Source organism: Argopecten irradians, chromosome 11 (assembly GCF_041381155.1).
Source record: "Argopecten irradians isolate NY chromosome 11, Ai_NY, whole genome shotgun sequence".
Lineage (NCBI taxonomy): Eukaryota > Metazoa > Mollusca > Bivalvia > Pectinida > Pectinidae > Argopecten > Argopecten irradians.
The window spans coordinates 36474605-36497472 of record NC_091144.1 but is presented as its reverse complement, the minus strand read 5'-3'; the positions used below and the strand labels follow the sequence as shown (position 1 = coordinate 36497472).

General features: G+C 35.8%; 1 protein-coding gene across 1 annotated transcript in view; it reads left to right on the top strand.

Moving 5' to 3' along the window:
* Positions 1-22868, top strand: part of LOC138334605 (huntingtin-like) — a 60162-nt gene that overhangs the window by 11702 nt on the left and 25592 nt on the right. The window contains 27 exon segments of the mRNA XM_069283248.1: positions 555-655; positions 1082-1334; positions 1815-1975; positions 2701-2843; positions 3344-3479; positions 4250-4440; positions 4953-5071; positions 5410-5595; positions 6929-7149; positions 7612-7687; positions 8052-8269; positions 8934-9082; positions 9311-9447; positions 10288-10404; positions 11150-11272; positions 11628-11833; positions 12367-12518; positions 12893-13121; positions 13872-13971; positions 14681-14784; positions 15887-15962; positions 16619-16795; positions 17240-17316; positions 20277-20409; positions 21120-21239; positions 21827-22252; positions 22596-22773. Of these exon segments, the coding sequence (XP_069139349.1) occupies positions 555-655; positions 1082-1334; positions 1815-1975; positions 2701-2843; positions 3344-3479; positions 4250-4440; positions 4953-5071; positions 5410-5595; positions 6929-7149; positions 7612-7687; positions 8052-8269; positions 8934-9082; positions 9311-9447; positions 10288-10404; positions 11150-11272; positions 11628-11833; positions 12367-12518; positions 12893-13121; positions 13872-13971; positions 14681-14784; positions 15887-15962; positions 16619-16795; positions 17240-17316; positions 20277-20409; positions 21120-21239; positions 21827-22252; positions 22596-22773 (4309 nt within the window).

The window sequence follows — 22868 nt, the reverse complement described above, 5'->3', positions numbered from 1 at the left end:
GTCCTTATTGTTTTATCTGATAAATAGTGTCAGATCTCTGTGGACAGTGAGAGTAGCTGCTCCAGAGTGAGTAAAAACTTCAGACAGGATGATTGATTGGTCAGGAAGGCCCCATCCATTTGTGCCTCCCTAATGAAGCCTAGTGCTTTAACGCTATAAGCTTTATGTATTTTAGATCAAATGCATGATAAATTATATAACTTATACAAACCACTTTCGGATGTAAGTGTGTGAGGGGTCTGAAGAGTTGGAGGAAACAGGAATACTGATAGAAATCCACTTGATCAAGCATATGAACCCTGATCTTTTCATGTACAGGGTTGAATCTTGGCCATCTAGGTGCTAGTGCTCAGATTAAACATCTTTTAGGTCATTCCAATTTGATTTCTTGTTCTTCGGATTTCGGAATTTCAAAATAGAAGCAAGCGAGTGAAGAAATTCTCTCCTGAAGCACTAGCCTGTCAATATAGCTTAAGAGTGACTTCTATAAAGTTATGCTTGGTCATTTGAGGGTTTATAAATATATTAATTAGAATATTGTTTAATGATTTCAGAAACTGAATCTCCAGCACAGAGTGATACACAATGTGGTCATACCACTACTGGGGAATGAAGATCACCGAGTGCGGCACAGTGCTGCTCAGACGCTTGTCAAGTGAGTATTAAGTGTACAGTCTAACTTAAACTTTAACTCAAGTGAGTATTAATTCAAGTGACTATTAAGTGTTCAGACTAACTAACGTTAACTCAAGTGAGTATTAAGTGTACAGACTAACTTAAACTTTAACTCAAGTGAGTATTAACTCAAGTGACTATTAAGTGTACAGACTAACTAAATTTAACTCAATTGACTATCAAGTGTACAGACTAACATTAACTTAGGTGTGACGTACTGGCTGTCATCACACCGAACATGCCCAGTAAGTACTAAAATTAAATTATTCCTTCAATCCTTTTATCAATTTTTTGTGTCATAATATAATATACAGTCAAACTGTGCTACCCTGACCTTTGATACATCAGACTTGATACCCCAATTGTTCTATTTTACAAACCATTACCTTAATTTTGATTGTTTCAGACTGATACCCCAATTGTTCTATTCGGCTGACCATTGCCAGCAGGACCCCGTGATTGCTGTTGCTAAGGACCACACTGGTAACCTTTTGACCCCTGACCACTCTCCAGACTCACCACCCCTGGTCCAGGGACTCGTCAAGCCCTTCCACCTCGGGGCTGATCATGTGACCAATATCCACGTGGAGAGTAATCTGTCCCGTGTCATTATGGCGCTTCTTCACGAACTTAACCTGTCCAACGTCAAACACAACACGGTCAGTATAGTTAATATCCAACTCAAATGTGTTATTATATTATGATAGATCTTAACTAAATGTTGAAATGTGTTTTGAACTTTATGTCCTAATAGATAGTTTTGATGAAGAAAATTACTTTTCTACCCCACTAATATCTGATGATTGTGGGCTATTCAAATCGCCTTTCGTCAGTGGTCCGTCCTTCCATACTGAAGGGATCTGTCTCAAATTTGCTATGCAGGTTCCCCTAGGGCCTAAGTTGTGCATATTGCATTTTTGACCGATCAGTCAACAAGATGGCTGGCAGCTATCTTGGATTTTGATAATTGAAGTTTGTTACTACTATTTCCAGAAAGCACTGAAGGACTCCATCTCATATTTCATATGCAGTCTAAGTTTGAAAAGCAGATGTAGATCATTCTTTAGTGTGCGCCAAGATCCCTCTGGGATCTCTTGTTTGGTATTTACTTTATTCATGTACTTAATCCATTTCTCTAGTACGGATGTTGCCATGCTCTGTGCCTGTTGTCGGAATGTTTCCCTGCGACCCAGTATGCCCATTCCTGGGGTTGTGGTCCGCCTACACCACTTGTCCCTCGAGACAGCACCAACCGGATGGTTATGAGACGCCCGCCAAGTCGCTCCCTCAGCGGATCAAGGTAACTCTAGTTCATTACAAGTCAGTCAGTGTAATGTCAATACCTTGAGGAGCTTGTTAACTCATTCACCCTTGAAGACATATTTAGACTCTTCTAAATCAAAGACTAGACCAGTCCACTATGAAATTTCAGGGGTGAATGAATTAAATGGGCTCTCTTTGATTGTGTTGCTGCCATTATAGATGTTTAAAAGTTTTGGTTTTGCCTTTGCCAAATGAGGATGGAAAAAGGAAACTTTTATCTTGTATGCTGTGTCCAATACCTTATTCATTGACAAAGTGGCGTAGAGTTTTATAAAGCCATTCTTGTCTCTTTGAAATCTTTAAAGATGCTACACTGCTGACAAATGATACTTTTTCTCTATCAAAATAAGGAGAAGATGAATTTTTTTGAGAGGTATTTTACTGCAGTTACAAAAATTACTTACTTTGTTCAATTAACACCTTTAAGAAATTTGAGCTTCTAATTTTATTTCAAGATGAAAATATTAAAAATGATTAATTGCAACCTGAAAAAATCCATGGCACTATGTCCTATATGGAATGAAGTACTATTTGCACATTACCAAAAGAAAAATACATTATTTTTATATTATTTTTTGTGATAATTAGACACATATATACAAGATGAGTATCATTTATTCTCTGTCAGTGGTGGAACATTTTTAATCATGATAATATTCTCACAGGAGTAGTTAAATGTTTGTTTTTTGTTTCTATAAATAGTACATTTAGTTTGGACGAGATGTTGGGTGGTTCTGGTGGTGGACCGCTGACCATAATGCTGTCCTTGCTGACATCTTCACTGGTCAGTCTTGACCTGTCGGCTCACCACGACACACTCAAATTGGCTGGAAATTTAGTTTCGGGTATGTATTTAAATTGGCTGGAGTCTCAGGTATTGAAAAGTCATCTCGGCTGACTGTTTACATATGGAATTAACATAATAATAACTGTACACAAACTTTTTTTTTTCGCAGCTATAAATTTCGCAATTTCCATTTCAAAGCGTTTTCTTGGAGATTAAGTGTTGTGGATATAAAATATAGTGGAACGCATTTCAATCTAACTATGCAAAAATTGTTAAAGATATTGATTTGGCGACAATAAACTTTTGCTAATTAACCTTAATAATGATATTCGCAAAAATAAATTGCAAGGGAAAGAAAATTTGTTTACACTTGTCTTAAATATAGATTCAAAAAATTTTATTGGGAATTTCTGTAAAGTTTCCAAATGGTTTGGAGCAGTTTCCCTTTATTTTCATCTGTTCAGTAAACATAAAATTTATTTCATGTAAAAAATATCCTTTAATAACTTTAAACTTTCTACATTTTACATCGTTGTTGAATATTGTGTCGGTTTTCAGGGGCTGCATACAAATGTCTCCGAAATATAGAAAGTTATAACAATACAACGGACAATTCCGAGGATACGAAGTGGCAAGGGATAGCGGACCGTGTCCTGTTTCCCCTGATAGAGCAGTTTCTGACACACATAGCCAGGTAAGGGAACCAATCTCAAACGTTTACATATTATTTGATGATTGAGAGTAAAACCTTTTAATAGTAATAATGAATTAGAAACTTGTTATTGGGTATGAACAGTGCCCATTTGTAGACATATCTAGGATCTTATATGAGATTTAATGAAACCAGTCTTTGAAGTTTTTTTTTCGAAAATCAATATTTCAAGTTTTCTATGTTTCATAAGTTATTATGAAATGAATACAAATTTAGGATAACTTTTGCAACAACCTGTATTTCAAAGAACTTCAAGGCCAAAATATACTTCCAACAGATGCAGCCATTTGTCCCGCTGTTATTGAAAACCTACTGTTTCTGTTATGATGTCCCAACGAATTTTCAGCCAATGAAAAGAACTCCAGGTTTTATTACGTGTGTGAAATTACTGTATATCATATGGATTATTTTAGAAATAGACATTTTGAGCCGTTTTAATATTTCTCTTGATTTTTATACCATATGATGTAAATGTTGCTGAAGAGCAAAACAACCATGTGGTACAAATTTTTTTATAAGTTTAAAAAATATTGTATAAAGGAGTTATAAGAGCCAGTAGTATTGTGTCAGGGGAGTTGATATTTTCAGCATTTCGTGCTTTGATCAAGGAAATTATATCCACAACATATTAAGAAAAGGTTGAATCATATATATCCTCACAGCCATATTGCGAACATTTTTTGTCAAAGTTTTTTGACCAGGAAAAATATTGGGCTATACAGTATTATGGTTGTAAAATGGTATATTTTCAGGTTACTGAATGCCTGCTGCCATGTAATAGATGAACAGTTACCCGGCCCCCCACAGATCAAACCATCTTTACCCTCACTACCTACTGCCCCGTCTCTTAGTCCAATTAAACGCAAGGCCAAAGGCGAGAAAGATGGTAATGCTCCTGGTACGCCGGGGTCTTCAGAAAAGTCCACGCCTAAACAACAGAAAGGTGCGTACTGGTCTACACCTAAACAACAGAAAGGTGCGTACTGGTCTTCAGAAAAGTATGAAAGAAAGGCTAATCTCCGAGTAATTCACCAAAGAAATGATGTTAGCTGGTTTATTCATTTAGATGATAATTATGCTAAAATATATGTTTTGCCCCACAATCAAATTGAAAATAAAATTTCCTCATACCTTCAATAAGTTTAAGATATCAGCTTTGAAAAAGAAAAAGCTTTGATTGACTCCTTATGTGTCCTTTATTTGTATTTGCATAAATATAGAGTTATCTGCCCTTGTGTGTAGTTATTGATTATGAAGTCTTGTGTTTGCAAGTGTAACATCATACTTTTCCGAGAAAACAACCTGAATTTCACTCACAAAATATTTTCTTAACAAAAGACATCAGTTTGCTAGGAAATTACATAACTTATTTGTATCAAATATCAGGTGACCGTTAAGGTCCATGGGCCTCTTGTTCTTTTTAATTGGACTTATTAATGAAATTGTCTACTTTAGATAAAGACAAGGAACCAGAAAGGGAGCGGAACAAGAAAGACGGCCTGGGAACTTTTTACAGTCTGCCACAGTACATGAAGTTGTATGAAGTGTTAAGGGGAGCTTACTCTACCTACAAGGTACAGCAAACATTTTACAATACAAAACAAGCAGCAGAGTAGGTAGAAGTGTTAAATATGAAATACTGTAATCCATTTCATTTTTGCAAAATACAGATTTTCGTCTTATATGTTGAGAGAGCTTGAATGTGAATTCAGATGTTTCGCAAATATATATTTATAATTTAAAAATGCATATATATGTATGCACCATTGTCAGAAAGAGCCTTTGATCATGAATTTATGTATTTGTGATAATGTGGAAAAGATTGAAAACATGAAATATTGTATTTGCTAAAAATCAGATTTTCCTAGACCTAGGGTCGAGGGATAATTTTACTCCTCATTTGGTATTTCAGATTTCCCTAGACCTAGGATCGAGTGATAAGTTCTGCGTCCTGTTGAAGTGTGCATTGGAGTGTTTGGCCCAGGTCCTGGAGATCGCCAGTCTACAGGACATAGGGAAGTATGCGGATGAACTCCTCGGGTACCTCAGGACAACTGTATCACTGGAGCCTACCTGTACCATACTTTGTGTACAACAGGTCAGACATCTCTATAACATACAAATCTTTATACCATGTATTTTAAACTAATCTTCTGAAAACCGGCCTTACCTGAGCGACACACCGATAGATTGCATTGAGGTCTGATCAACCGACCGTGAAATACACACGTACCTGTACCATAGTTGTTGCATGCCATGTCCTTGGGCATGTATACAGATGTGAAGGCTTTAGGTACACGGTAATTATACCCGAGATGGTGGTGTAATTATTTAATCATGCCTATTGTTTAGATATCTAATGAAGGTCTACCATGTGCACGCGGTTTGTTTACTGTAGGAAAACAAGCAGAGCTAGTAATAAAGAGAAAGTTTCGTATTCAAATCACGTTTTTTTTATTTACATATGTAGATGTCGGATAACGTAAATTATCTGTATGAAGAAGCCGAAGCCATGTATTGTTTTAGAAAAATGACTATGTCATATAATGACCGGCATCGACTGATCATCGTGTAAATAGAGCATATAATTTGATTCTTGACGTAACCGGAAGCGATCGGTCGTATGTAGGTTGCAGACGATCTCGAGAACATCCCCAAGAACATTCACGCAACTAACTAACTAAACAACGTTTATAAGCGGTAACAAAGTCAAGTTTGCTGTAATCCATTCCTTTTAAACGTATGATTCTCTCTTTTGTGATAACATTCACATTAACAAATCAATATCGGTCGGTTTTAACGAACACTGGCCATACCTGCGGTGCACTAATGTAAAAAACGACTTCCGATCGATTAAATCCGGATCGTGATGATTGGTATTCGGTTTACTTCTCCAAACCGAACCCTCTCTAAACCGGCCGAAATTATATGCACCGACCATGATCGGTTTCGGGTCTCTATAACATACAAATCTTTATACCATGTATTTTAAACTAATGTTCATATTAAATTTCACTATTTCAATGTAAAAGCAGGTTTAAGCAAGAAGATAAACTTTCACGGATTTAAAAAATTAACGGAATTACCTATCACTTTAAGCAAGGTTTGTGTATTTTAGCGAAGATAAACTTTCATGAATTTATATTAATTATGAAATTCAAGAAAGTAAATTGCACATGAAAGTTGGTTTACAGTATTGCAAATTTTTAACTTGAAAGAAAAGAATTACAAAATCCTTGCTTAATCTTTAGATTTTAAGACTAATGAAAATCATGTGAAAACATTCGTTTGCTCCAATTTTTTGTGTTTTCAAAATATTTTTGAAAAAAAAAAAATCACTTGCTCGCTACTATTTTAAAATTCAAAATCAAAAGAATAAGAAATCAAATTTGAATGGCCTAAGAACTGTGTTGTAATGTTCCCTGTTTCAGCTCCTGAAGGCCCTGTTTGGTACTAACCTTGTCAGTCAATGGGAGCCACAGCAGGCCACGAATATCTCCCACAAACCGGGTAAAGCTACACGAATGAGCTCCAACAGCAGGCCCGGTCTGTATAGTCACTGCTTTACTCAGCCATACTCACACTTCACTCAGTCACTGGCCGCAGCAACCTTTAAGGCCAACGCCCAGACGGAGCAGGAGGAGGCAACCAGGTAAGGATTGTATCAAACACATTAGCTTAAAGCCTGGGTACTCGTAGAAAAAACACCAACCTGCGGTCAGTACATAGCAAGTACCCCATTTAGGTTTCAAACCCAGAGGTGGAGGGGTTATGATAGCATGTTTGGACATCTTAAGTGTTAGGTTACCATAGCCCCTAAAATCTGCTAAAGCACTGGCCAGGGGAGACAACTAGATTATGATAGAATTCAAAGTAGATGTATTGGTCATTGAAAAGTCCGTCAAGATTTATACTTTAAAAAATGACTTTTACCAGCGGTCGAACCGGTTGTTCCGAATAAACGAAAACGGCCTTGGTCATTGAAAAGTCCCTGTTAGTCAATAATTCATATACCGTCTAGAGAATTATAGCAGAGAGGTGAGTATTTGGTTGCAAGTTATGGTATAATTACAATATTTGTACTTACAAGCTGTTTCTTTTGTTTATTTTTCAGTATGTTGAATTGGTTAAAGAAATGTGTGGAAAGAAAACTCCCAGCTATCCTGAAACCTGGCAGTAAAACTGATAAGGTGAATGGACTTAAACTAGAAAGGAACTGTAACAAAAAGTGATGAGTTTAAGTTTAAGACTTAATGTGATGTGAAAATTTCTATAACTGTTAGAGGGATTTCATTGAAACTTAGTGGTAATAATCTCTATACAGTGAAGATGTGTGTATTTTTGTATCGGAACATGTAGTGATCTGAACTCATTGGCATGTTTCCTGGAGTAGGGTTGGGTTTTGGGTGGGGATATAAATTGGCCTTCTGCATGACAGTTCAAGTTTGATTTCAACTGGTTCTTGAATCTTATATCAAAACCCTTCTATTAAAACCTGATCCGTTTGTATATTGTATAGATGTGGATGATGTAAATGGTTTTTTTCTGTTTCAGGCGGCAATTGCTGCGTACATACGTCTGTTTGAACCACTGGTTATCAAGGCCCTGAAACAGTATACGGTGACGAGCTGTTTAGAGCTCCAGCGCCAGGTCCTGGATCTTCTGTCACAACTTATACAGCTTCGCGTGAACTATTGTCTGCTCGACTCGGACCAGGTCTTCATCGGGTTTATCATCAAACAGATAGAGTTTATAGAGGAGGGTCAGATCAGGTAATTTTTACCAAATTTATGTGTGTATAGCCTATATATTTCATAACTACTATTTGGAGATTAAAGGTTCGAGAAAGATAAAAGTAATATTTGTATCCTATAGCTGGTTATTTCTGCTGGCGAAAATTTTTAAAATTTTAACCAAAAATCGTAACTATTTTGTTTTTTTGCAATGTGGCTTTCAAGGTTTCTGTGATTCAACCAGTTTGCAATATTTTATGGATCAAAGTTTTATGTAATGTCGTGTGTAATCATTAAAATATTATCCTAATTATATGCTATTATAGAGTATATTTTGAAAAACAAAAATTGGAAAATCTGTACTTGACAATTTAGCTTAACGTTTCATTGCTGGATGTTGTCAGAGAGCTCAAAAGTTTTAACCTCATCACTTTATTCCATAATTTGATCTCGATGGAATATTGGAAATTTATTGGTAAAGTAAAACATGATTAAAACGAACAAACTTTATACAACATATTTACGGTTATTACGTAGTAATTTTCATTCCCCGTCAAAATTCCTTTATTCTAAAATATGAGAATAACAAACTATGCTTAAAAATAAGTGATTTTTGATGTCCCCAGAGGTTTGTTTATATAAATGTTTTACTGCAGTACATGTTTATATAAAATTTTAAAGGGAAATCCTATTTATGTTTTAGAAATTCTGAGAGTCTGATCCCGAACCTGTTTAACTTTCTTGTGATGCTATCGTATGAGAAATACCACAGTAAATCCATCATAGGGATGCCGAAGATAATACAGCTGTGTGATGGTATCATGGCCAGCGGCCTACATCCTACATCTCATGGTAAGAACATGTTTGTTGTTGTTATGCTGTCAAATTATTTTATATAATTTAACTTTGCATTTGAATTAGTTAACAAGTTTTCTTAGAGTAAATTTTATGCATTAAAACTTCTAGAATATAAAAGCTTTCAAAAATATAAAGTTGACTTTGAACAAATGTCTATTTAGTATCATACCAATTGTAGCCATACTTGCTCTGAAGCTCATCATGTATAATTTGTATTTATAGCCATACCTGCTCTGAAGCCCATTGTGTACGATTTGTTCCTTCTGCGTGCTGCCAATAAGTCAGACATCAGTCGTGAGCTGGAGACGCAGAGGGAGGTAGTGGTATCCATGTTACTCCGTCTCATCCACTACCATGAGGTAGGACATGTCCCTTTTTTATTGCGGATTTTCATAACCTCTATAGAATGCTATTTCAGTTTTGTTGGATAGTGAATTGGGACACAGTTTGGCTTTTATGGTACTTGAGTACTTTCAGTACTTTGATTTTTGGTACTTGAGTACTTCATTACTTTTGATTTATGGTACTTCAGTACTTTCTTGAGTACTTCATTACTTTTGATTTATGGTACTTCAGTACTTTCGTTACTTTGATTTATGGTACTTCAGTACTTTCAGTACTTTGATTATATCAACATTATGGAGTAGGTCGCACAGTACTTTCAATACTTTGATTATATCAACATTATGGAGTAGGTCTCACTGTACTTTCAGTACTTTGATTATTTCAACAGTGATTTTGAAGTAGGTCGCATCAGTACCTTCAGTACTTTGATTATATCAGCTCACACTCCTGCTTCTGTAAAGTGACTTATCTTCAATCATGATTCATTTCGAGGGTGACAAGAAATAGTGAAAATAAATTGCTGTGAAACTGTTTCAAATACAAGTAAAGTAGAAGTCTAGATCTCAAATTTAGAAGGTATCTCTGCTAAAATGTCTTTAAGAAGTCAAGATCACAAAAATGAATCTCAGCAAAAATGTCCTAGGAAGTCAAGATTACAAAAATGAATCTCCGAAAAAAGAGCAAAACACTGTTATAAAGAACCTCTGTGGACCATTACTTCACTATAAGTATAGTTTGTTATACAAACAAGGAGTGAAAATTAGTATGTTATAATCATGAAATTGTTGTAAGCGTTTGTTATAAACATGTTTTACTGTACTTGAAAATGAGCACAGAATTTTGTCTCCTTACAGACCTTGGACCTGCTTGTGATAGTGCTACAGCAGTGTCATAAAGAGAGTGAGGAGCGCTGGAAGAAATTGTCACGTCAGGTTACAGATACCATCCTGCCGTCACTGGCCAGGCAACAGGTATAGTACCAGGATGTATCAATGTACAGTATTCGACCTAATAAGCACCCAGGACATTTAAAAAATTGAAAAAAGGAAAAGGTGATTGCAAACCTATAAAGTGTTGTGTAGTTTTGGTCTTTTTTTATGCCCAGGCAATTGAAATTGAGACCTCAAGAAGGAGGGTGTTTATATGGATATGGAAGCTTATTGGGTCGAATACGGTATAATCAATTTATATTCATCAAGGCTTCTAATAATCTTATTAAAATTAGACTTGTAAATTTCGCTTTACTACAATACTCTCCTACGATTCACTCAAATACATGATCTAACAACTTCTCATATGGGGTCACATCAGCACCCTGGCTTAGAATCGAAACATTTCAGAATGTACTAGTAGTAGCTGTTTATGCTTCTTAGAGATTTGACCACATCAAAGTTTTCGTAGACGGCGTACTGATTGGTTCACCATCTGGGTCATGTTGAGATGACCCTAAAAGGAGAGTTGTTAGATCTTGTATTGGATTATCATCGACGATATATTCCACAAGATGGAAGAGTAGTAATGTTGTGTTATGACTAGGATATGAGTCAATCGAAATATTCTAAAATTGACAAGTATATATGATACAGATGCAACTAACACAGATGAGTGTCTGTTTCTTCATCAGAATATACCTGTTTATTGGATGTGAAGAAAATGGAGTGAAATATTCTGTAATCAAATAACACCTATTATCATTACGCATATGTTTATTAACAGGTAACTATAGATAGTATGGCTGCCCTGGAGACTCTACATCGCCTGTTTGAGTCGCTGGCCCCAATCGTGTTCAGACCCGTAGATATTCTACTGAAGACACTTCTCCAGGAACCGGCAGACGTGGTAAGCAAAATCAAACTTCAACATCGAGGCAGTTATTGTATAACGTGAAACGTTCATTGTGTAGAAACTTTTGTTGTTTTTCGTGGTTGCTGTGAAACTACGAACATAAAAACAGTGAAATTTGTTTGATATATTAATAATTGTTTCATCGGCTAACAACGAATATTTCAACCCATGAAATATCAGAGTTTCAAACCATGAAAGAAAGTACATTCAAACATTTCTTTTGAACAATTCCATCCTAAGCTTAGAATTTCAGGAGTGTATGAATGAAATAATTTGTAAACGATATGTCTTACAGGCTATTGTTGAGAATCTCTAAAGGGAGATAATTTATGAACAATGTGTTTTACAGACTACTGTTGAGAATCTTCAACGATGGGTGTCCCTGGTTCTGTCTGTCCTGCGTGTCCTGATGGCTCAGTCCAAAGAGGAAGTTATCCTATCACGTATGCAGGAATTGGGGCTCGGCCTAAACGTGTTTAAGGTGCCCAGCCGTGAGATGACTACGGAGGAAAGGGATCTTGCTCTAGCTCTGGCCCCAGAGGGAGTGATAGCTTGGTAGGTCGAGGGAGAAAGATTTGTTGCATCAAGAAAATGTGATATTAAGCAGAAGATGACATTAACAGATATGACATTAATGTATTAAGTGGCTATTATTATTATATTTAGCACCATCATTAATTTCAACATGAATTCAAGGTTGCAGAATGTAAATGACATTTGCATTTAATTTCGTAATTATATTTCATACAATCATTCGTTGAATATTTGAATTTGTGTTTGAGCTTTTTCATGAATTTACAGGAAAATTTGTATCTTGCTAGAAAAAGGTGATTTATAGTTGGGATTGGACATAATCATATTGAGAAACTTACAATAAGGGATATATTAGTATCAAAATTATCTGTTAAAATTTGTTGATGTGCAGTATTTTGATGTAGTTGAATATTTATAGATGTTCCTAAGAGAAACTTACAATTAGGGATATGATAGCATTAGGATTATCTTTATATTATTATTAAAATTTGATGATAATGACAAATATTAATAAATGTTCCTGAGTTAATGATTACTGCATGTTTGTGTTTCAGGTTCTTGATCCAGGTGATCGGTAACTGTGCCAGCTTCATCAGCCAAAAGTGTGAGCTGACGGGACACTCATCCTCATCATCGTCATCTACGCTGTTTCTCACCCAACAACTCTCACATCTACTTCTATATGTCACCCACATGTTCCAGTCAGGTACAATCTTCTTTCACCAAACAATTTCAGTTCTTGAGACACTTTATATACTCCCCACATCAAAGTGGGGGGGGGGGATATTCGAATCTGGTTGTCCATCTTTCTATGTGTCTGTCTGTAGACACAACTTTGTCCAGCGAACTCGTCATTAACTACTTGACAGATATTGATATAATTTGGTATACAGAACCCTGACATAAAGAGGACTTATATAGGGTTCTGCAATGTCCCCTATTAATGGAGTTATCCCTAAATTTGTGCATGGAGGGTATTAGTAGTCCACTCTGGCGACAGTTCTAGTTGTAAATGCCAACATGTTTTCAACTCACCAGTTTCATGTTAACAAGACTATGAAACAATGTTTGTGTTTTCAGGCCTGTTTAGAAAGGTTGCTACGTCGGCCATGAAGTCGTCACATCTAGATACGCCACATTGTTACCATAGCATCCAACAACTTAACCATATGTTTCTGTCAGTCTCCATGACGCTGCCGACCCTCACCCTCCAGTGGTGTAACATTCTTATCCTCCTAAACTTTGATGACCAGTCGCTGTGGAGCACTGTGATGCAGACACCCAAACGCTTCCTCAAGCCGGGTAGCAGGTAGGTCCAAAAATAGTCCCAGAGTCCTAAAAATGCTTCCTCAAGCAGGGCAGCAGGTAGGTCCAAAATCGTTCAACCTAATCAATGTAAAGGTTATTACAACCTTTCATGTGTTAACTTGTGGTCATTCAAAATTATGCAATAAGGGTAACAAACCTTTGTATAGTTAAAATGGTCATTTCATTTTATACTATCAAAATGATCTACAATCTAAAATAACAGCCAAATATGTTGAGATGTCAAAAAACCCATTAACTAGCTTTATGATATTATCAGGAAAAGGAAAGTTATTTTGAAATTTGTCTTTGTCGAGTTGTTTCCTTTCCCCTTGAGCTACATTGGAAGCCATTTAATGTCATGTTGGTTAATATCACATTCTGCTTAATATCACATTTTATCATGGAACATGATATTAAGAGGATTCTACTATACATTCATATTTGATGACTATCTGTTTTGTTTATATTATAGTGAGTCACATTACCTAGTGGAAGCCATTTAATGTCATATTGGTTTATATCACATTCTGCTTAGTATCACATTTTATCATGGACCATGATATTAAGAGGATTCTACTGTACATTTATATTTGATGACTATCTGTTGTGTTTGTATTATAGTCAGTCACATTACCTAGTGGAAGTCATTTAATGTCATATTGGATAATATCACATTCTGCTTAATATCACATTTTGTCTTTTGTTACGATATTAAGAGGAATCTACTGTACATGTATATTTTTTATTATAGTCAGTCATGTGACCTTGAGGTACAGGCGTCGCCGATGACTCACTGCTGTAACTTAGAAATCCTACGACGGGGTGGTTTAGTGCTGTTCTGTGATTATGTGGTGAGTCTTTATATTTAGTGGAAACATTAGATTGACAATTCTTAATCATCGGTGAAATCTTCTCATAATTGTGAATATGGATGTCACAGATAAAACGCTTTGATGTATAATCATGTAATTATAAACTGAATTGTTTATAAAGCATTAAGATTATGGTGAAATCTTATTAAAATACAAAACCAAACAATCAAATCACCCTAAACCACTTCTCATCAATAACTGAGATTTCTATCGATATCTGATGTTGGGCCTGTAGCATGTTAGAATGAAGGGCTGCCAAGTTTGTTTAAAATAATAACCTTGACTTTCATTCAATGTCACAGGGGTCAAATTGGCATGAATCTTCAAACAGCTATTTGTCAATAACTAAGAGGTCTAGAGTCCTGATATTGGGCTTGTAGCATGCTGGAATGTGGAATGAAGGGCTACCAAGTTTGTTTAAAATAATGAACTTGACTTTTATTCAATGTCACAGGGGTCAGATGGGCTAAACCATTTGAACAACTTCTTAAATTGGGTTCAAATTATCTTAATAATAATTCATGAATAATCTCAGATAAATTCTGTGAAAGATACAATTGAATTGATAAAAAAGTACTGAAAAAATGCTGTAGGATTTTTAAGATCACATGTCTTATAAAATCTCCTATCATCCTCTCTGCAAGTTTATACTCAGTGTTTGACAGAACTCGTCCTAATCTATTTACAGTGTGAGAATCTGACCGAGGCAGAACACATGACATGGCTGGTGATCAATCATGTTAGTGATATAATCTCCCTATCTCAGGAGTCACCTGTCCAAGACTTTGTCAGGTAAGTGATATAATCTCCCTCGCTATCACAGGAGTCACCTGTCCAAGACTTTGTCAGGTAAGTGATATAATCTCCCTATCTCAAGAGTCACCTGTCCAAGACTTTGACAGGTAAGTTATATAGTCTCCCTATCTCAGGAGTCACCTGTCTAAGACTTTGACAGGTACAGCAGTAAAACCCCTATAACTCGAACAGCAGGGGACCAGGTCAATAGTTCGAGGAATATGGGGTATTTGACTCATCCGAGGTTCGTTACTAGGACCTAACGACAGTCAAAATGTCTGGTCTCAAACTATGACAAATAATGCTCGGCAATGAAATTTTAATTACCCTGTCTTTCAGCATTTAGGATTTCTTTATTCAAGTGTTTTAGTGATAGCAATTAATAATCAATTTGAAAAAAATATGTACAACATAAATTGAGACTTTGAAAATGCCTACGAGAAAGCCCTAAATCAAATGTCATTCACAACAGAGGTAAGCGATGAGAGAAACATCAATTATTTAATTCCTTTTCTGAAATGTTCAATTAAAGTTAGCATCAAACAAAGACTTGCGATCGTATAGGTAGGTAATAATGACACCGTTAATTCCTTAATTACCTAAAGGCTTGATACGCCACCTGTATAAACACAAGATCGTGAGCAATTATCCATGTCGGTCGGTGCAGTCAGGTGTGACACAGGTAAAAAAAATCTCAAGGGCCGAACACCTGTTCGACGAATACATAGCTAAATACTATATATTTGATGAACGGGGACATATTTCTGTTCGAGGAATGAGGGGTATTCGACGAATAGCTGTTGGAGCTATCCGGGGTTTTGTTACATATATTATATAGGGACATGGTCGGGACCGTACGACCAGTTCGACGAATAGGGGGTATTCGAGGAATCCGGGTTCGAGTTAGAGGAGTTTTACTGTATGTGTTTTGGTCAGATATGTGGTGTATCTGTCAGGTAAATGCCTTTATTTGTCAGGTAGGTGACTACAATTGGTCTATGTGTATGTATTCTTACCTGGAGTTTTCTCATGGACAATATGTTTATGATACTTGTATAACTTTTTCCTACCAATTATTAATCCATTTCTTCTCTTTCAGTGCAATACACAGGAACTCGTCAGCCAGTAGTCTGTTTATACAGGCAATACATGCCAGGTGTGAAAATGTATCAAAGGTAAATTGTTCAGTACATATTACAGAGTTATCTCCCTTGTGTTTAGGTTTCCATTGTGATGTCATTTGTGAGCAAACTCTCAGTTTTCCCTCAAATATAATGAATCTTACGGAATTACATCATTATGATCGTAATTATTATACACATATTATGAGCATCTCACAGGAGCTGTAAAAGAGAGGGGAAATTACTTTGTAATAAACATGAATTTGTTTAAAGCTTTTTCATTATAAACCTGTTTTACTGTATATTTTAATTATTGATTTTAGTCCTGGACTCGGTTTCACGAACATTCCTTCAACATAAGGAATCTCTTAATTTAAAATTCCCCATATATGGAAAGCATTACCGAAGTTAAGGAAAAAATCTTAAGTTAAGGATCCTTTCTTAAATTTGAACTGCTTCCCTATGGGGAAATTTAAGTTAAGGAATTCCTTAAATTTGTACTGCTTTCCCATGGGGAATTTTAAGTTAAGGAATTCCTTAAATTTAATGAATGTTTGTTAAACTGGGCCCTGGGCTCATGAACATTCCTTAAATTTTAGGAATCGCTTACTTGGGATGGAGCATTTTAAGTAAAGAAATTCCTTAATGTAAGGAATGTTCGTTAAACTGAACCATGAAATATAAGTTGATATAATTGATATTTTTAACAGCCATCACTGGTACGGAAGACCATGAAGTGCCTGGAGGCCATACATCTGTCCCAAACCGGCTCTCTCCTCACACTGCTCATCGACAAGTTCCTAAACACCCACCATCTGGCCGTGGCACGCATCTGTGACAGTATCGCCTGTAAGAGAGTCGAGATGTTACTGGCCGATAGTGTCCAGGTAAAAATGGTTATTATTAGTGACAAGGTTTAAAGAGTTGAGATGTTACTGGCCAATAGGGTCCAGGTAAAAATGGTTACTGTTAGTGACAAAGTTTAAAGAATCAAGATGTTTACTGGCCGATAGTGTCCAGGTAAAAATGGTTATTGTTAGTGACAAGGTTTAAAGGGTCGAGATGTTACTGGCCGATAGTGTTCAGGTAAAAATGGTTATTGTTAGTGACAAGGTTATAAGAGAAACTGTCATTTACTGGGTTCAACGGGGCATGTCCACTTCTGGTTCCAACAATGACCCTTGCTGTCTCTAGGATATATAACAAAGCCAATCAGACAAAATTAACTACTGAATGTTCTCCTAAAAGTTATATCTGTTACTTATATTGTTTTCAAATTAGTATTTACTGTTCCTTAGGATATGTTTAAATGAGTAATTTCTGTTTATTAGGACGCCTTTAAACAACTGCCACTGGAGGATCTGGACAAACTTCTTAAATACATGGAAACCAACAAACTTATAAAACGGTAAGTAGTGTACATTTTACAAAGCTATGTATGAGAAAAAGCTGAAAACCTTGGATTAGAATATTTTGAAAACCTATAAATATGAATAAGTTGAAAATCTATGTACAAGAATAAGTTGAAAACATTTATGAGAACACAATGAAAACCTATGATGAGAATATTTTGAAAACCTACTAATAAGAATAAGTTGAAATCCTATGTATGAGAATAAGTTGAAATCCTATGAATGAAAATATAATGAGAATAAGTTGAAATCCTATGTATGAGAATATAATGGGAATAAGTTGAAATCCTATCCCTATGGTTTCTTTTTTGGCACCTGAAACTAATGAAAAACTCAAATAAGGAAGATGTCTAAAACCTGTGTCTTTGGTCTGGTCCGGTACGTGCACATGTCAATTATTTGTCTTTGTCATGGTTAGTTGTCTATCAGTGATTTTTTTAAAAAGATTTCAAATTGTTTGTCATGTAAGTTTCCCAAAATGTCACAATAAGTTTAAGTAAGTGTTTTTTCAGGTAAATTGTAATAAGTTCAACTTGGTAATCGGCTGGGCATACACAGGATCTTTAGCTTGCAAAATCACATTTTTGTAACTCAGGTGATCCAATTTGTCTAAACGTGTAAGCTGATGACTGAGTTTATGATTACTTATTAAATTTTTAACAACCTACTGGTACCAATTAATTAATGCATTTCTAAAAATTGCAAAACATTATCCCAGACCACCAGGCCACTCTCGTCAGCCATTATAGGTCTGTTTATATCAGGCATATACACGCTAAATAAAATGTATCAAAGGTAAATTGGCCGTTTGCACATATATACAGACTGTTATCTCCCTTGTGTTTAGGTTTCCATTGTGAATGTATATTTGTGAGCCCAACTGCTAGTTTTTTAAAAATGGAAACTTACGGAATTACATCATTATGATAATGATTATACACATAAACATCTCACTAGTAGCAAAAAGAGAGTTTAATTTTGATGATTTTGTTTTAAGCTTTTTCATTATAAACGTTTTACTGTATATTTTTAAAATGGTCCTCTCGGTTTCACGAACATTCCTTCAACATAGTGGGCATCTTAATTTTAAAATTCCCCATTGTTGGAATTTTGCAGTGTCCAGTTAAGGATCCTTTCTTAAATTTTTAGTTCCCTATGGGGAATTTTAAGTTAAAGGAATTCCTTAAATGTTGTACTGCTTTCCCATGGTGTTTAAGTTAAAAATTCCTTACATGTAATGAATGTTTGTTATAAACTTGGCCCTTGGCTCAAACTGAACATTTACTGGGTTTTAGGAATCGCTTACTTGGGATGGAGAATTTTAAGTAAAGAAATTCCTTGCTGTCTCTAGGATATGATAAAGTAACTGGCAATCATCGACATTATAATTCTTGATTAATTTTCCATTGAAAAAGTTAAACAAGATACATAATGTGCTGACTCTGAAAATATAATCTCGATTAATTGATATTTTAACAGCCATCACTGGTACGGCTTTATGAAGTGCCTGGAGGCCATACATCTGTCCCAGACCGGCTTTACAATCGACAAGTTCCTAAACACCCACCATCTGGCCGTGGCACGCATCTGTGACAGTATCGCCTGTAAGAGAGTCGAGATTATAGTGTTCAGGTAAAAATCAACTGTTAATGACAATTTTTAAAGAATCAAGATGTTACTGGCTGATATTGTCCAGGAAAAAAATAGTAATTGTTGGTGACAAACGGTCTAAAGGGTCGACCGTGTTACTGGCCAAATAGTGTCCAGGTAAAAATGTGCTGTTATTGAAAAAGGTTATTAGAATAAAGGTAACTGTTGTTTACTGGGTTTCACCGGGGCATATTTTCTGAAAATGACCTTGCTGTCTCTAGAATATATAAAACCTATTTATAATCAGAAAATTAAAAATCTACTGAATGTTCTCCTCAAATATATCTGTTTCTTAACCGTTTTGAAAACAGTAATTATGTTCCTAAGGATAAGTTAAGTGATGAATATTTATTATTAGATGCCTTTAAAAACTGAGACTAAGATCTAGACAAACTTCTTGTAAATATATGAAAAAACCTATGTTATTAGAAACGGTTAAGTTACATTTTGCAAATCTATGTATAAGAATAAGTTAAAAAATCTTGTATGGGAATATATATGAAAATCTGATAAGTCACAGACTAAATGACCTATGTATGAGAAACACATAAGTTGAAAACCTACTATTTAAGATGTAAACCCTAAGAATTAAGTTAAAATCCTAATCAATGTGTGTCCTATGAGAATATAATGAGAATAAGTATGAAAATATAAATGAGGAATAAGTTTGGAAAACCTATTTATGTATAAAACATATGTTATATGAATAAGTTAAAAATTCTGTGTGGTATGAGAATAAAATGAGAATTCAGTTGAAATCCTATGTATTAGATTAATCTGAAAAACCTATGTTTGAGAATAAGTTTTTAAAAAACTATGTTATTAGAATAGTTCAAAATCTGTGTATGAGAATACGCAATCTTATTAAAATACAGATCCTTATTATCACTACATTTGATAAGAGGATCTGAGGAAAATCCCATTAGGGGTCATGTCCAGATGACCTTTGGAGATGGCAAACCAAATTGCTACTTGCAAAATTTTGACAAGTGAATTTCAGGGGGACGAAAATAGTTTGAAAAAAAACTGTCATAAATTATTTTGGTTTATGTAATCAACTTGCCCAAAGAGCACAACAAAGCTAATTGTTTATGTATACTGGGACCGAAATATCGTTTCCAATTGATGTATCAAGGATTAGAAAATACATGCGATCTGACGTCCACGTGGTAGAAACGTCATCGGAACATAACCCCTAATGGGATATTGTCAGATCCTCTATTTAACGGAGTGGTTATAAGGATCTGAATTTTAATCAGATTGGAGAATAAGTTGAAACCTAAGGCCATATATTTATTTTTACCAGCCATGCCCGTCTAGTGTCCTTGCTACAGAAGTTGAGAGTGGAGATTGAGCCGGAGGGTGTCGCAGATTTAATTCGGGAGAAACCTCATCCTCTGTCTGTTCCCGAGAATCTCTCTGATATACAAATAAACAAGGTCAGTATAGTATAGGGTACTATAGCTGATATTATAGGATAGAAACCTCATTCTCTGTCTGTCCCCGAGAATTCTCTCTAATATACAAATTAACAAGGTCAGTATAGTATAGGGTACTATAGCTGATATTACAGGATAGAAACATCACCCTCTGCCGGTCCCCGAGAATCTCTGAGTCCTTTTAGTCCCTTCCTTACCCTGATACCCAGGATACATGTCTGGTCTCTGTGGTCTCCTATAGTTTTTGCCTTCATATCTAGCCTTGAATCTTTGTATGAACCTAATATACCTGATTTTTCTTCTATAACATCAATCGTTAGCTGACATCAGCTAATTCTGGCACGTTTTGTATATATACTGTAAATATACTGTGATCTGTTCCTCGGAATCTTGAGCTTTTCCCCCAGTCCCTGTGTCAGGGATGAAAATCTTCAGCAGATTTGCTGATTTCAGCGTTTGTGACTTTCTGAAAATAGCTACCTGGTACCTGTAATTCCATATATAGTTTTCAAAAAAAAGTAAATTTCAGCCCTTCAAGATTTTCCATTTTCATTTCTACTGTGTACACCAAATGCTAGATTTTTATGTAAAGTGTAGAAAATTTTCTAAACTTTGATAAAAATGATAATTATTGACACTCATTTATAGACTGAATATGTGTTTTACATCGAGACTAAAGTGATATTATGAACTGTTTTATTTACTCTCAGGAGTGCTACGTATCGATAGTGAAGAACCAGTGTTTCAGTGTCAACTGTAATCCCAGAGCTTGTGCCAAGTTACTACATCATCTTACATACGCTGATGTCCTCTCCATTACCATGACCAAGGTATGCCATATTTCATGTATATACAAACTTATGTTGCAAACAGTTAACATGTGTAGTTATAGTTTGGTTTGATTAGTTTAAACGTCCTATTAACAGCCAGGGTCATTTAAGGACATGCCAGGTTTGTTGGTGGAGGAAAGCCGGAAGTACCCGGAGAAAAAACCACCGACCAGCGGTGTAGTTATAGACTAGTGGGCTAGTCACCACACAGATATTTAATGATGAGAAGACTGATTTGGGAATAAGTACTCGATACTCACAGTGAGTTTGTCAGAAGATACAGTCAAACCTGTCTTATAAAGACCATCCATGAAGGGACTTAGAGAAAATGTTTCTTATAGCCAGGTGGTCTTTATACACAGGTTGACTTGTGTTTAAATTGGTCATTTGGTACCCCGAGAAAGGGGTCTTATTAAGCAGGTGGTCTTTATAAAAAGGTAGTTACTAAGACAATGTATCAGACATAGTTCTGAAGTACTAAGGATTCCTACTGCAGCAATATCAATTCATGGTCTTATTAAGCAAATCGTCTTTATACAGAGGTGGCTGCTAAGACAGGTTTGACTGTAAATCTCATTCTATTTCAGGAGTTTAACCTATGCATCCTTCCGGAGTGTATCTTACTGGGAGCCCACCACACACTCCTCAAAAACAACGACTCAAGTGATATACTAGACACGGAAGGCAATAAGATCCCTCAGGAGCCAGTATTTGATCCCTTACTACAGGCCGCACAGCTGACCCTAATTCGACACATCAATAACATCATCAACATGCTTCCCACGCCTCACCAAATCGTCAAGTACGGCTCTGACTCAAAGACTGCCAAACGTACGCGATATCTGGAAAAAATGGACGACTTTTTCTCGGACACTTCTTGGTCAGACATGGTGTTTAACTTAGTTTCCTCTTTAAATATTTATATTCAGACTTTGTCTACGTTTCCATGGCAACCGGAGGTACCGGCCGAATCTCACTGTGATATTGTCCAGTTCTGCGTGCTGTGTGCAGAGGTAAGATTAGCAAAAATTCTTTGGATTCAGCAATTTGTAACACCAAATTCACTGACAGCGTACAATTTATGTTATGTTATCATATGTTCATATCTTGGAAATGTTTAGTATTATTTGAACCTTAGTTCTTTATTTTATTCTGTTCGAATGGTTTGCAGTAAATTGATATTGCATCTCCATGCAAACATGCAAGTGAGGTTATACATGAGTGAACTATTTTTCAAAATTAAATGAATAAAATTTTCACGATCATAGCAATGTCCTGCGAAATTGCAAAATTATCATTCCCGCAGAAAATAACTGACTATACAAAAGGTAATAGAAGTTGCTCATTATTTTGTAGATGGTCGACTGGATGTTCCATCATGACATGCTGCCCACGTGCGAGCGTCTCCACAGCTGTTTACATTGTATGTCACTAATACTCCAACATCCACAACTCTCCGTGGTGATTGGACAAAAACAACACACCTCCTGGATGTGTTCTCTAACCGGAACGGCCTACCAGACCGTCTACTCATGTAAGTCAAATAAATAGAACAGCTTACCAGACCATCTACTCAGGTATGGTTAATAAATAGAACAGCCTACCAGACTGTCTACTCATGTATGTCTA